Source organism: Oncorhynchus tshawytscha, unplaced genomic scaffold (genome assembly GCF_018296145.1).
Source record: "Oncorhynchus tshawytscha isolate Ot180627B unplaced genomic scaffold, Otsh_v2.0 Un_scaffold_4246_pilon_pilon, whole genome shotgun sequence".
Taxonomy (NCBI): domain Eukaryota; kingdom Metazoa; phylum Chordata; class Actinopteri; order Salmoniformes; family Salmonidae; genus Oncorhynchus; species Oncorhynchus tshawytscha.
This window is the reverse complement of record NW_024609831.1, coordinates 165,001-182,142: the sequence shown is the minus strand read 5'-3', so window position 1 is coordinate 182,142 and position 17,142 is coordinate 165,001. Positions and strand designations below refer to the sequence as shown.

Here is a 17,142-nt window from a genome sequence, read left to right as displayed (position 1 = left end):
AATTAATGAGACTGAATACAAAAGAACAAGAGAACGGGCGGGCGGCTCTGGCAGCTCAGGACAGACGGGCGGCCCTGGCAGCTCAGGACAGACGGGCGGCTCTGGCAGCTCAGGACAGACGGGCGGCCCTGGCAGCTCAGGACAGACGGGCGGCTCTGGCAGCTCAGGACAGACGGGCGGCTCTGGCAGCTCAGGACAGACAGGCGGCTCTGGCAGCTCAGGACAGACGGGTGGCTCTGGCAGCTCAGGACAGACGGGCGGCTCTGGCAGCTCAGGACAGACGGGCGGCTCTGGCAGCGCTGGACAGGAGGGAGACTCTTGCAGCGTTGGACAGGAGGGAGACTCTGGCAGCGTTGGACAGGAGGGAGACTCTGGCAGCGCTGGACAGGAGGGAGCACCTGGAGGGAGGAGACGGAGAGACAGCCTGGTGCGTGGGGCCGCCACCGGAGGCCTGGTGCGTGGAGGAGGCACTGGATGGACCGGACCCACTGGAGGTCTCGAGCACCGAGCCTGCACAACATGTCCTGGCTGGATACTCCCCGTAGCCCGGCCAGTGCGGCGGGGTGGAACAGACCTGCGCACTGGGGACACCGTGCGCCTCACGGCATAACACGGTGCCTGCCCGGTCCACCTCTCTCCACGGTAAGCACGGGGAGTTGGCTCAGGTCTCCTACCTGACTTAGCCACACTCCCCGTGTGGCCCCCCCAATACATTTTTGGGGCTGCCTCTCGTCCCTGTTGCACTGCCGTGCTAACTCCTCATAACGCTGCTTGGTCCGGTTGTGGTGGGTAGTTCTGTAATGGCTGTCGTGGGTTGAAGAAGGTGAAGAGGACCAAAATGCAGCGTGGTATGTATCCAAAATATAATTTAATTAGACTGAATACAAAAGAACAAGAGAATCAAAATGAAAACCGAAACAGTCCCAAATGGCACAAACACTGAAACGGAAAAATAACTACCCACAAACACAGGTGGGAACAGGCTACCTAAGTATGGTTCTCAATCAGAGACAACTATTGCCAGCTGCCTCTGATTGGGAACCATACCAGGCCAAACACATAGAAATACAAAACCTAGACTACAAAACATAGAATGCCCACCCCAACTCACGCCCTGACCAAGCTAAAACAGAGACATAAAAAAGGAACTAAGGTCAGGACGTGACAATGAATGTCTGTATTAAAATGAGGAGGGTAGGATATTAAAATGAGGAGGGTAGGATATTAAAAGGAGGAGGGTAGGATATTAAAATGAGGAGGGTAGGATATTAAAATGAGGAGGGTAGGATATTAAAATGAGGAGGGTAGGATATTAAAATGAGGAGGGTAGGATATTAAAATGAGGAGGGTAGGATATTAAAATGAGGAGGGTAGGATATTAAAATGAGGAGGGTAGGATATTAAAATGAGGAGGGTAGGATATTAAAATGATTACACAAACAAAACCTGACGCGCCAAACAAATCAAAACACCAGCAAACACACCAGCGGGACGTAATGTATTCCGAGATGTCAAGGCAGCCATTTTGCAGCAGAAGGCTTGGAAACGCTCACCAGCTTCACAAAAAAGGCTCCCCTGTAGTTTCTCTGGATTTACTTGAAATTGTGAAGGCATTCACAGCATTCATTTATTCATTCCATGTCCCCATATGGTCATTTGCACAGTAATACATATTTGTGTCCTGCTTGTCTTATCTCTGTAATAGCCTACCTGGGAAGTCATTCTGACCTTTAGAAAGGACCTTCTATTCCTGGTCAGTGTTAATGGACCAGTGTGAATACAGACATAGTTTACACTGTGGAAACCACACCCATTTCCCACTTTTTAAAAAGTCTCATAAATAAACAACGTTACGTTTCATTTCCCAGCCAAACAGCTAAATGACAAGGAAGGCAAGGTCATAACATAACATATCCTGTATGCCCTTATGGGTGGGGAAGTATTCAACTCCCTGTGACATGTAGACTAGTCTATTATTGGTACCAGACACAACCACAAGAAATGTACATTTGAACATAGACACCACAAAGACCACCACTCTTCTTGCTATTTGTCATGCTAGTTCACAACACAGGAACCAGATGTTTCACATGCTACTCTGGTATTTGTTTCATTAGTCCATTGTTGATATAGTCCCGAGTGGCACAGTGGTCTAAGGCACTGCATCTCAGTGCTTGAGGTGGCACTACTGACACCCTAGTTCGAATCCAGGCTGTATCACAACTGGCCCTGATTGGGTGTCCCATAGGACGGCGTACAATTGGCCTACATCTTCTGGGTTTGACCGGTGTAGACTATCATTGTAAATAAGAATTTGTTCTTAACTGACTTTCCTAGTTAAATTTTAAAAATGCATGTCAGCAATCAAGTTCTCAAGATATTGAACTTTCATCATGTTGAATGCATCATACCTTCTGTATTATGAAAGGTAAATGTCTTGAAAACTTGATCGCTGACATGCAAAATATTTGGGACTAAATCAACAACATTTGGGACCACACCAATAGATAGCTTTTTGGTGGAGTTTTCCTTTAAGGTGTGTAACCCTGATCCATTTAAATTTGATCAGATTCCCTAACCAGCTACAATTAAACTATTGATACTTACACTGATATCACTTTTCAGCGCTCAGGGCAGCATTATTGATAGACATCTAGGGCCTCAAAGACAGAGTAGCACAGGAAGTACTGCATAACCCATTGGTGAGCTCACTGGTCACATGACAGGAAGAATGAAGGCAACTACCTGTCCAATCACATTATGGGACAGCTTGTCCCCATATCCCCTTACATGGTGTCTCCATTATTCATTAGCCCTGAGCTGCACAGCTGAATGACTCTACCTGTTTGAGAGACATCTATTCAGAACAACTGTCCACCTGTGCAGAACTTCCCAATGTGAACCCACCAAAGCCAAGAAGAAGAGAAAAAACCTATTTAATAGTGTAAACTAAAGGATTCACATTTGCCTGGACAGCGGACACTTACAGTCTACCTGTTGCTGCCTTGCATTTCCAGCAGTGACTCCTGCACCCGTCTGCTGTTCCTTGGTCACCGGTATGTTCGCTGCGGCGACTAAGAACTTTGTGAAGCAGGTGGGAGACACAGGTCGGTTGATCCCTGTACCGAGCCTGAGTGAGGCTGACCGCTACCAACCCCTCAGCTTGGTCACCAGGAAGAGGAAGAGACACTTCTGGAAGAAAACCAAGTACGCCTCAACCCCCTTCTCCCTGAAAGACATCCTGGTGGGGGAGAAGGAGATCACAGCAGGTAGAGTCCAGTGAGGGGAGGAATGCATGTTTATCAGCAGCTATTAACGTCTATGTCATTCATTATAGTGCATTATGAATAGCTTATAAGGTATTATAATGGGCTTATAATGCATTATAACTGTCTTTCACTTTGAAAAAGTAAAGCATGTGTTTCTGCAGATGTAAAGCTAGTCTCATACAATATCAGAGGCCTTTAACAAGGCCTTTTATTCCATTCAAACAGGGGTGTCGTCGTACCAGCTCCTGAACTATGAGGACAAGTCTGACGTGGCCCTGAACGGCAGATTAGGGAACCACCTGATGAACGACGTGGGGTTCAACATCAGTGGTTCAGACTCTGTGGCTGTCAAAGCCTCCTTTGGGATCGTCACCAAACACGAGGTAGAGGTCCCAACTCTGCTCAGGGAACTCAACTCCAGGTACACTGCAGGTGGTGGAAAATAGCTTAGAATTTAATCAATTTCATTCTGGTTTTGTTTCTGATGAGATATTACCAAGGGTCATAATGGTGATGACAAACAACTAATATGTCAGGTTAGTTAATATATAACTACAATGATTAAATGTCACTATTTTGACATAACTACAATGATTAAATGTCATTATTTTGACATATAGAGAGCTTGGGACTATAAGGTTCTATCTGCATTTTAGTCAACATGTAGTTATTGAAACAGCCTTGTTCTGTTCAATGTTCTCTACCTATACAGTAGTCTAAATACCTCAGTTCAAAATTGCTGTCATCTTTTAAACCAATGAGGGTTCAGAACTTTAAAGCCAATTATCTCAGAATCATCTTTTTCCAGATGGAACCAAGCTGTCGATATTCTAATGAGACCATGTTGGTTGTACATACTGTATATTACACCTGGACAGTAGAAGTCTTTCTGACACAGGTTTGTGTTTTGGTTTCTTTCCACTATAGGAAAGTGGATCTGGATCACTGTCTGATTCGTCAGTCCAAAGAAAGTGGGCGGAGTGTTCTCTGCATTGTCATGGAGAGCATCCGTACGACGCGTCAGTGTTCTCTCACTGTCCACGCTGGCATGAGACGGACGACTATGAGGGTAAATGCACACCTACACACACGGTACACACACACATACAATATGCACACCTACACACACGGTACACACATGGTACACATAAGGGTACACACACCTACAAACACACAGTACACACACAACAGCACACACACACAGTACACACACACACAGCACACACACACCGTACACACACACAGCATACACACAGACACAATACACACACCTACACACCACACTCACACACAGTACAATACACACAGAAACACTGACATCTGACACTCTCAGCAGGTAATGGTTGAATGGATGAATGCCCTGTCTCACCTATCTGACTGGTGTTCTACAGTTTCAGATTGATGATGGTCAAAACCCCAAAGGTCGAGACAAGGCCATAGTGATCCCAGCTCACACCACCATCGCATTCAGCATCTTTGAACTGTTTGTTCGATTGGATGGACGACTTGGTGAGACAACCACAACAAACACACTTACGCTTGACTCACTCACTCACTCACTCACTCACTCACTCACACACACACACACACACACACACACACACAAACATAGTTCCCCTTCTCCTGATCAGATATCTGTGTAAGCCCTGAGTCGTTGGGCGGATTTGAGAAGGAGCTGATCAGAGAGCAGCTGGGTGGTTTCATTGGTCGATTCTCTATGGGACGGCTACGCAGGTTCCTGTCTGGGATTGTGTACGGAAACCCCTTCAGAGCAGGTGGGAACCTTCTTTCATCTCTTAACCTTTTACTGCAGTTGGCTGAATCTAGGTCACACAGAGTGATTCTTTGTAGTCTTAAACACATCTACGTTGAAACAAAAGTATACACCTCACACACATGGTTATGGGCTTAAAAAAATAGAGTTGAAATGTATCCCAAAATTACACTTTAAATACATCATAGAAGACTGAAATACTGTAAAACAAAACTGTTTGACATATATGAAACACAGGATTGTCTGTGTTTAAAAAAAACCAACATGTTTATTAATTATGAAATTATAAAAGATATGAATGAGGCCACTAGGTCATTTGACTGCAGGAAAGGGCTACACCTCCTCCTGTTCTTATCGTAGAGTAAATCTAAAAGACTAGAACAATCTGATCTGATCTTACCTGTATAATGCTGTATAAAGAAGCTACAGGTCCCAAAGTGGTCTGATCTTACCTGTATAATGCTGTATAAAGAAGCTACAGCTCCCAAAGTGGTCTGATCTTACCAGTATAATGCTGTATAATCCTAAGGATCCGTGCCTTTTTCGCCTAAAATGACACACTCATACCCATGAGCTAACTGCCTGTAGTTCAGGACCTGAAGCAGGACATGCATATTCTTGATACCATTTGAAAGGAAACACTTTGAAGTTTGTGGAAATGCAAAAGTAATGTAGGAGAAAATAACACATTAGATCTGGTAAACGATAACACAAAGAAAAAAACATGTGTTTTTTGTATTTTTTGTACCATCATGTTTGAAATGCAAGGGAAAGGCCATAATGTATTATTCCAGCCCAGGCACAATTTAGATTTTATCCACTGGATGGCAGCAGTGTTTGTGCAAAGTTTTAGACTGATCTAATGAACCATTGCATTTCTGTTAAAAATTTTGGCTCGAGACTGCCCAAATGTGCCTAATTGGTTTAATTAATAACTTTTCAAGTTCATAAGTGTGCACTCTTCTCAAACAATAGCATGGTATTATTTCACTGTAATAGCAACTGTAAATTGGACAATGCAATTAGATGAACAAGAATTGAAGCTTTCTGCCAATATCAGATATGCCTATGTCCAGGGATTTGGTTTTTTTACTGACAACCTCATGCTAACCGCATTAGTCTACGTTAGCTCAACCGTCCCGTGGGGGACCCACCAATCCTGTAGAGGTTTTAAAGAAGGTACAGGTCCCAGAGTGATCTAATCTTACCAGTATAATGCTGTTTAAAGAACAATTGTTAGCTCCATATTGTTGAGAAGAATATACACCCAGGGAGCCTAATAAAATACTAATAAAGAGTATAAACATGTATAAACACAAACCAGTGAAGGCTGGTGGGAGGAGCTATAGGAGGAGTGGGTCATTGTAATGGAATAAATGGTATGGCGTCACACGTGGTTTCCATATGTTTGATACGTTCCATTAATTCCATTCCAGCCATTACAATGAGGCCGTCCTCCTGTAGCTCCTCCCACCAGCCTCCACTGACACAAATGCTAGTAAAAGCACAGGGTAATGTAAAGATAATGAGTGAAAGCAAAACAATCCCTGCACATTTTCCGATGTTCCAGTGACACTCTTATCCTCATCCTTGCTTTCCCCTACTCAAGACGACAGGATGTTTGAGGAGCTCACCCACACCCACTCAGACACCTACATGGACGACGTAGTGACAGACTACTATGAAAAGGCAGCCAGCATGACGGATGTCTCCTCCACCTACCTGAGAGGGGACTCCCACTCCCGTGTCAACCTCCTCAACCACAACATCCCCAAGGGCCCTTGTGCCCTGTGTGGCCGGGGCCAGACACCGAGGGAGACGGTATACGGCTGTCTGGAGTGCTCCTCCGGCGGGCACAAGTACGTCAGGCTACACGTGGTGCCTTGTTTCGACCTGTGGCACAAGACGCTCAGCTGAAGAGATGGACTCAGGAAGAGAGAGGTCATCCCTGATTAGGCATACAGTACCTAACTAATAGCCCTGTGCCATACTGACAGTCAGAAAACTGGGGCTGGCCAATGTCTGTAGTACTGTATCTTATTTGGATCTGCCCTCCACTCCCCCTCAATGGATCCTCCCAAGTGACTCCCTCCGTTAGTCTACATTAGTCTCTACTCTATTCCATCTCTATTCCAACTATTTCATCTACACTTGACCTTGTTTTGGCCTCATTCTGCTGGTTTCAAAGTGTGTCATCAGGTCTTTTGGGTCATCACCTGACGTTCAGTGTTTGTAGTGGGGTGTTTTGACCTCATCAGGTCAGTGGGACATTGTAATGGTGAAAAGAGAGTGAAGAGGCTGTAAATCTACATTCATATTGCAATGGTTACGTGACATGGATTCTCCTTTGTTGTTATGTTGTTGTGACATTTCGTTTTCTATGGCTAGATTATTTATTTTTAAATAAAGATTGAGGTTTTCTCTGTAGCATAGACTGTATCTCTGTAGAGTCCTCACATGTACTGTACATAGATCTTTCTGATTGGACGCTAGAGGCTCTGTAAACATATCCAACAACTGTGGTTCCCGACAAAAACCACAAGGTGTCGATAAAGACCAACTCCTAGTTTTTTCTCCAACTACCACCACTGTATTATTGAACTTGCTTTATCAAGGTGATTTATCAAGGTAGAAATTGGAGATGCCACCGCAGAGAACCTCTGGAGCTCAGTGGGATTATAGTATAGGTTTCACTGTCTTACTGGTACGCATAGAACAGGCCACGCTCCCCTTCTCCCTTCCTCCATTCTGAATTGGTCATGAATAAGTCCATGGTGATAATTGGTCATGAATAAGTCCAGAGTGATGATTGGTCATGAATGAGTCCAGAGCGGTAATTGGTCATGAATGAGTCCAGAGTGATGATTGGTCATGAATGAGTCCAGGGTGATGACTGGTCATGAATGAGTCCAGGGTGAAAGTTGGTCATGAATGAGTCCAGGGCGATAACTGATGAATGAGTCCATGGTGATAATTGGTCATGAATGAGTCCAGGGTGAAAGTTGGTCATGAATGAACCCAGGGTAATACTTGGTCATGAATGAGTCCAGGGCGATAACTGATGAATGAGTCCATGATGATAATTGGTCATGAATGAGTCCAGGGCGATAACTGATGAATGAGTCCATGATGATAATTGGTCATGAATGAGTCCAGGGCGATAACTGATGAATGAGTCCATGGTGATAATTGGTCATGAATGAGTCCAGGGCGATAACTGATGAATGAGTCCATGGTGATAATTGGTCATGAATGAGTCCAGGGTGAAAGTTGGTCATGAATGAGTCCAGGGTGAAAGTTGGTCATGAATGAGTCAAGGGTGAAAGTTGGTCATGAATGAGTCCAGGGCGATAACTGATGAATGAGTCCATGGTGAAAGTTGGTCATGAATGAGTCCAGGGTGAAAGTTGGTCATGAATGAGTCAAGGGTGAAAGTTGGTCATGAATGAGTCCAGGGCGATAACTGATGAATGAGTCCATAGTGAAAGTTGGTCATGAATGAGTCCAGGGCGATAACTGATGAATGAGTCCAGGGTGAAAGTTGGTTATGAATGAGTCCAGGGCGATAACTGATGAATGAGTCCAGGGTGAAAGTTGGTCATGAATGAGTCCAGGGTGAAAGTTGGTCATGAATGAGTCCAGGGTGAAAGTTGGTCATGAATGAGTCCAGGGTGATAACTGATGAATGAGTCCAGGGTGAAAGTTGGTTATGAATGAGTCCAGGGTGAAAGTTGGTTATGAATGAGTCCAGGGTGAAAGTTGAAAGTCCAGGGTGAAAGTTGGTCATGAATGAGTCCAGGGTGATAAGTTGATGAATGAGTCCAGGGTGAAAGTTGGTCATGAATGAGTCCAGGGTGAAAGTTGGTCACAAATGAGTCCAGGGTGAAAGTTGGTCATGAATAAGTCCATGGTGATAATTGGTCATGAATAAGTCCAGAGTGATGATTGGTCATGAATGAGTCCAGAGCGGTAATTGGTCATGAATGAGTCCAGAGTGATGATTGGTCATGAATGAGTCCAGGGTGATGACTGGTCATGAATGAGTCCAGGGTGAAAGTTAGTCATGAATGAGTCCAGGGTGAAAGTTGGTCATGAATGAGTCCAGGGCGATAACTGATGAATGAGTCCATGGTGATAATTGGTCATGAATGAGTCCAGGGCGATAACTGATGAATGAGTCCATGGTGAAAGTTGGTCATGAATGAGTCCAGGGCGATAACTGATGAATGAGTCCAGGGTGAAAGTTGGTCAGGGTGATAACTGATGAATGAGTCCAGGGTGAAAGTTGGTCATGAATGAGTCCAGGGTGAAAGTTGGTCATGAATGAGTCCAGGGTGAAAGTTGGTCATGAATGAGTCCAGGGCGATAACTGATGAATGAGTCCAGGGTGAAAGTTGGTTATGAATGAGTCCAGGGTGAAAGTTGGTTATGAATGAGTCCAGGGTGAAAGTTGGTCATGAATGAGTCCAGGGTGAAAGTTGGTCATGAATGAGTCCAGGGCGATAACTGATGAATGAGTCCAGGGTGAAAGTTGGTCATGAATGAGTCCAGGGTGAAAGTTGGTCACAAATGAGTCCAGGGTGAAAGTTGGTCATGAATGAGTCCAGGGTGATAATTGGTCATGAATGAGTCCAGGGTGAAAGTTGGTCATGAATGAGTCCAGGGCGATAACTGATGAATGAGTCCATGGTGAAAGTTGGTCATGAATGAGTCCAGGGTGAAAGTTGGTCACAAATGAGTCCAGGGTGAAAGTTGGTCATGAATGAGTCCAGGGTGAAAGTTGGTCATGAATGAGTCCAGGGTGAAAGTTGGTCATGAATGAGTCCAGGGTGAAAGTTGGTCATGAATGAGTCCAGGATGAAAGTTGGTCATAAATGAGTCCAGGGTGAAAGTTGGTCATGAATGAGTCCAGGGTGAAAGTTGGTCATGAATGAGTCCAGGGTGATGATTGGTCATGAATGAGTCCAGGATGATAATTGGTCATGGATGAGGGAGATAAACAGGACTATCTGTAGGATGACATCTGATTACCTGTCACTGTGAAAAACTATAATCCTGAATGATTCAGTCATCATGTGTTAAATGAGTGATAGAATGAATCCCACTGGGAAAGACATGACAGCATGGGGATGAGGAGAGGGATAGAGGTCTGGAGAAACGGACAGATGGGACGTGACAGAGACCTGGGCTGTGATGATGTACTGTGAAGTCATGTGAGTTCTATAATTATATCTCCCTCCACTTTAAACTAATCTAATACTTCTGAGAGGGACGGACGGGGCAGAGTCACATGGATCTGTTTAGACAGGACACATTCTTGCAGGCAACACAAACACAAACACACACACACACATACATGCTGAGTATAGCACGAAAGAAAGAGATTGTGTGTGTAGACTAGAGAGACAACATAGAACGAATAGGGAGAGGGAGAAGGAGAGGGAGATGAAGAGGGAGATGGAGAGGGAGAGTAAGAAGGAGAAGGAGAGGGAGAAAGAGAAGGAGAGGGAGAGTGTGAAGGAGAGGTAGAAGGAGAGGGTGAGAGTGAAGGAGAGGTAGAAGGAGAGGGTGAGAGTGAAGGAGAGGGTGAGTGTGAAGGAAAGGGAGAAGGAGAGGGAGAGGGAGAAGGAGAGGGAGAAAGAGAAGGAGAGGGAGAGTGTGAAGGAGAGGGAGAAGGAGAGGGTGAGAGTGAAGGAGAGGGTGAGTGTGAAGGAAAGGGAGAAGGAGAAGGAGAAGGAGAGGGAGAAGGAGAGGGAGAAAGAGAAGGAGAGGGAGAAGGAGAAGGAGAAGGAGAAGGAGAAGGAGAAGAAGGAGAAGGAGAGGGAGAGTGGAGGCTATTGGATAGTGGGGATCCAACATCAGTGTTAATGGAAGCTGACGGCTCTCTGACGTGTGATGAATCTGGAACACACATCAGTGTTAATAGAAGCTGACGGCTCTCTGATGTGTGATGAATCTGGAACACACATTGATTAGAAGGAAATGGGATCTTTGGCACCGGAGGCAACACTAACAGGGGAGTGACAGAGACCACACTAACAGGGGAGTGACAGAGACCACATTAACAGGGGAGTGACAGAGACCACACTAACAGGGGAGTGACAGAGACCACATTAACAGGGGAGTGACAGAGACCACACTAACAGGGGTGTGACAGAGACCACACTAACAGGGGAGTGACAGAGACCACACTAACAGGGGAGTGACAGAGACCACACTAACAGGGGAGTGACAGAGACCACATTAACAGGGGAGTGACAGAGAACACACTGACAGGGGTGTGACAGAGACCACACTAACAGGGGAGTGACAGAGACCACACTAACAGGGGAGTGACAGAGACCACACTAACAGGGGAGTGACAGAGACCACACTAACAGGGGAGTGACAGAGACCACACTAACAGGGGAGTGACAGAGACCACACTAACAGGGGCGTGACAGAGACCACACTAACAGGGGAGTGACAGAGACCACATTAACAGGGGAGTGACAGAGACCACACAGAGACACACTAACAGGGGAGTGACAGAGACCACACTAACAGGGGAGTGACAGAGACCACACTAACAGGGGAGTGACAGAGACCACACTAACAGGGGAGTGACAGAGACCACACTAACAGGGGAGTGACAGAGAACACACTGACAGGGGTGACAGAGACCACACTGACACAGGGGAGACAGACAGAGACCACACTAACAGGGGCGTGACAGAGACCACACTAACAGGGGAGTGACAGAGACCACATTAACAGGGGAGTGACAGAGACCACACTAACAGGGGAGTGACAGAGACCACACTAACAGGGGCGTGACAGAGACCACACTAACAGGGGAGTGACAGAGACCACACTAACAGGGAGTGACAGAGACCACACTAACAGGGGAGTGACAGAGACCACACTAACAGGGTGAGTGACAGACTAACAGGGGAGTGACAGAGACTAACAGGGGAGTGACAGAGACCACACTAACAGGGGAGTGACAGAGACCACATTAACAGGGGAGTGACAGAGACCACACTAACAGGGGAGTGACAGAGACCACACTAACAGGGGAGTGACAGAGACCACACTAACAGGGGAGTGACAGAGACCACACTAACAGGGGAGTGACAGAGACCACACTAACAGGGGAGTGACAGAGACCACACTAACAGGGGAGTGACAGAGACCACACTAACAGGGGTGACAGAGACCACACTGGGGACAGAGACCACACTAACAGGGGAGTGACAGAGACCACACTAACAGGGGAGTGACAGAGACCACACTAACAGGGGAATGACAGAGACCACACTAACAGGGGAGTGACAGAGACCACACTAACAGGGGAGTGACAGAGACCACACTAACAGGGGAGTGACAGAGACCACACTAACAGGGGAGTGACAGAGACCACACTAACAGGGGAGTGACAGAGACCACACTAACAGGGGAGTGACAGAGACCACACTAACAGGGGAGTGACAGAGACCACACTAACAGGGGAGTGACAGAGACCACACTAACAGGGGAGTGACAGAGACCACACTAACAGGGGAGTGACAGGGGGGTACTAACAGGGGAGTGACAGAGACCACACTAACAGGGGAGTGACAGAGACCACACTAACAGGGGAGTGACAGAGACCACACTAACAGGGGAGTGACAGAGACCACACTAACAGGGGAGTGACAGAGACCACACTAACAGGGGAGTGACAGAGACCACACTGAACAGGGGAGTGACAGAGACCACACTAACAGGGGAGACCACACTAACAGTGACAGAGACCACACTAACAGGGGAGTGACAGAGACCACACTAACAGGGGAGTGACAGAGACCACACTAACAGGGGAGTGACAGAGACCACACTAACAGGGGAGTGACAGAGACCACACTAACAGGGGTGTGACAGAGACCACACTAACAGGGGAGTGACAGAGACCACACTAACAGGGGAATGACAGAGACCACACTAACAGGGGTGTGACAGAGACCACACTAACAGGGGAGTGACAGAGACCACACTAACAGGGGAGTGACAGAGACCACACTAACAGGGGAGTGACAGAGACCACACTAACAGGGGAGAGACAGAGACCACACTAACAGGGGAGTGACAGAGACCACACTAACAGGGGAGTGACAGAGACCACACTAACAGGGGAGTGACAGAGACCACACTAACAGGGGAGTGACAGAGACCACACTAACAGGGGACTGACAGAGACCACACTAACAGGGGAGTGACAGAGACCACACTAACAGGGGAGTGACAGAGACCACACTAACAGGGGAGTGACAGAGACCACACTTAACAGGGGAGTGACAGAGACCACATTAACAGGGGAGTGACAGAGACCACACTAACAGGGGAGTGACAGAGACCACACTAACAGGGGAGTGACAGAGACCACACTAACAGGGGTGACAGAGACCACACTAACAGACAGAGACCACACTAACAGGGGAGGACAGAGACCACACTAACAGGGGAGTGACAGAGACCACACTAACAGGGGAGTGACAGAGACCACACTAACAGGGGAGTGACAGAGACCACACTAACAGGGGAGTGACAGAGACCACACTAACAGGGGAGGGGAGTGACAGAGACCACACTAACAGGGGAGTGACAGAGACCACACTAACAGGGGAGTGACAGAGACCACACTAACAGGGGAGTGACAGAGACCACACTAACAGGGGAGTGACAGAGACCACACTAACAGGGGAGTGACAGAGACCACACTAACAGGGGAGTGACAGAGACCACACTAACAGGGGAGTGACAGAGACCACACTAACAGGGGAGTGACAGAGACCACACTAACAGGGGAGTGACAGAGACCACACTAACAGGGGAGTGACAGAGACCACACTAACAGGGGAGTGACAGAGACCACACTAACAGGGGAGTGACAGAGACCACACTAACAGGGGAGTGACAGAGACCACACTAACAGGGGAGTGACAGAGACCACACTAACAGGGGAATGACAGAGACCACACTAACAGGGGACCACACTAACAGGGGAGTGACAGAGACCACACTAACAGGGGAGTGACAGAGACCACACTAACAGGGGAGTGACAGAGACCACACTAACAGGGGAGTGACAGAGACCACACTAACAGGGGAGTGACAGAGACCACACTAACAGGGGAGTGACAGAGACCACACTAACAGGGGAGTGACAGAGACCACACTAACAGGGGAGTGACAGAGACCACACTAACAGGGACAGAGGGGAGTGACAGAGACCACACTAACAGGGGAGTGACAGAGACCACACTAACAGGGGAGTGACAGAGACCACACTAACAGGGGAGTGACAGAGACCACACTAACAGGGGAGTGACAGAGACCACACTAACAGGGGAGTGACAGAGACCACACTAACAGGGGAGTGACAGAGACCACACTAACAGGGGACAGAGACCACACTGACAGGGGAGACCACACTAACAGGGGACAGAGACCAGGGAGAGAGACCACACTAACAGGGGAGTGACAGAGACCACACTAACAGGGGAGTGACAGAGACCACACTAACAGGGGAGTGACAGAGACCACACTAACAGGGTGACAGAGACCACACTAACAGGGGAGTGACAGAGACCACACTAACAGGGGAGTGACAGAGACCACACTAACAGGGGAGACAGAGACCACACTAACAGGGGAGTGACAGAGACCACACTAACAGGGGAGTGACAGAGACCACACTAACAGGGGAGTGACAGGGAGTGAGACCACACTAACAGGGGAGTGACAGAGACCACACTAACAGGGGAGTGACAGAGACCACACTAACAGGGGAGTGACAGAGACCACACTAACAGGGGAGTGACAGGGGAGACCACACACTAACAGGGGGAATGACAGAGACCACACTAACAGGGGTGACAGAGACCACACTAACAGGGGAGTGACAGAGACCACACTAACAGGGGTGACAGAGACACTAACAGGGGAGTGACACCACACTAACAGGGGAGTGACAGAGACCACACTAACAGGGGAGTGACAGAGACCACACTAACAGGGGAGTGACAGAGACCACACTAACAGGGGAGTGAACCAGGGGGGAGTGACAGAGACCACACTAACAGGGGAGTGACAGAGACCACACTAACAGGGGAGTGACAGAGACCACACTAACAGGGGAGTGACAGAGACCACACTAACAGGGGAGTGACAGAGACCACACTAACAGGGGAGTGACAGAGACCACACTAACAGGGGAGTGACAGAGACCACACTAACAGGGGAGTGACAGAGACCACACTAACAGGGGAGTGACAGAGACCACACTAACAGGGGAGTGACAGACACTAACAGGGGAGTGACCCACACTAACAGGGGAGTGACAGAGACCACAGAGACCAACAGGGGAGTGACAGAGACCACACTAACAGGGGAGTGACAGAGACCACCACAGAGACCAACAGGGGAGTGACAGAGACCACACTAACAGACAGAGACCACACTAACAGGGGAGTGACAGAGACCACACTAACAGGGGAGTGACAGAGACCACACTAACAGGGGAGTGACAGAGACCACACTAACAGGGGAGGGGAGTGACAGAGACCACACTAACAGGGGAGTGACAGAGACCACACTAACAGGGGAGTGACAGAGACCACACTAACAGGGGAGTGACAGAGACCACACTAACAGGGAATGACAGAAGACCACACTAACAGGGGAGTGACAGAGACCACACTAACAGGGGAGTGACAGAGACCACACTAACAGGGGAGTGACAGAGACCACACTAACAGGGGAGTGACAGAGACCACACTAACAGGGGGACAGAGACCACACTAACAGGGGAGTGACAGAGACCACACTAACAGGGGAGTGACAGAGACCACACTAACAGGGAAGTGACAGAGACCACACTAACAGGGGAGTGACAGAGACCACACTAACAGGGGAGTGACAGAGACCACACTAACAGGGGAGAGTGGGGAGTGACAGAGACCACACTAACAGGGGAGTGACCACACTAACAGAGACCACACTAACAGGGGAGTGACAGAGACCACACTAACAGGGGAGTGACAGAGACACTAACACACTAACAGGGGAGTGACAGAGACCACACTAACAGGGGAGTGACAGAGACCACACTAACAGGGGAGTGACAGAGACCACACTAACAGGGGAGTGACAGAGACCACACTAACAGGGGAGTGACAGAGACCACACTAACAGGGGAGTGACAGAGACCACACTAACAGGGGAGTGACAGAGACCACACTAACAGGGGAGTGACAGAGACCACACTAACAGGGGAGAGACCACACTGACAGAGACCACCACACTAACAGGGGAATGACAGAGACCACACTAACAGGGGATGACAGAGACCACACTAACAGGGGAATGACAGGGGAGACCACACTAACAGGGGAGTGACAGAGACCACACTAACAGGGGAGTGACAGAGACCACACTAACAGGGGAGTGACAGAGACCACACTAACAGGGGAGTGACAGAGACCACACTAACAGGGGAGTGACAGAGACCACACTAACAGGGGAGTGACAGAGACCACACTAACAGGGGAGTGACAGAGACCACACTAACAGGGGAGTGACAGAGACCACACTAACAGGGGAGTGACAGAGACCACACTAACAGGGGAGTGACAGAGACCACACTAACAGGGGAGGGGAGTGACAGAGACCACACTAACAGGGGAATGACAGAGACCACACTAACAGGGGTGAGTGACAGAGACCACACTAACAGGGGAGTGACAGAGACCACACTAACAGGGGAGTGACAGAGACCACACTAACAGGGGAGTGACAGAGACCACACTAACAGGGGAGTGACAGAGACCACACTAACAGGGGAGTGACAGAGACCACACTAACAGGGGAGTGACAGAGACCACACTAACAGGGGAATGACAGAGACCACACTAACAGGGGAATGACAGAGACCACACTAACAGGGGAGTGACAGAGACCACACTAACAGGGGAGTGACAGAGACCACACTAACAGGGGTGTGACAGAGACCACACTAACAGGGGAGTGACAGAGACCACACTAACAGGGGAATGACAGAGACCACACTAACAGGGGACA

The 17,142-nt window shown here is 48.1% G+C and overlaps 1 protein-coding gene across 1 annotated transcript; it reads left to right on the top strand.

The window, feature by feature from the left end:
* Nucleotides 1-635: 635 nt before the first annotated feature.
* pjvk (pejvakin) lies at nt 636-7,470 on the top strand. The gene is made up of 7 exons (XM_042319477.1): nt 636-848; nt 3,018-3,269; nt 3,495-3,690; nt 4,197-4,338; nt 4,661-4,778; nt 4,901-5,044; nt 6,653-7,470. Exons 1-7 carry the CDS (start codon nt 839-841, stop codon nt 6,958-6,960), a joined length of 1,170 nt encoding a protein of 389 aa, XP_042175411.1. The 5' UTR covers nt 636-838; the 3' UTR covers nt 6,961-7,470.
* The last annotated feature ends 9,672 nt before the right edge of the window (nt 7,471-17,142 follow it).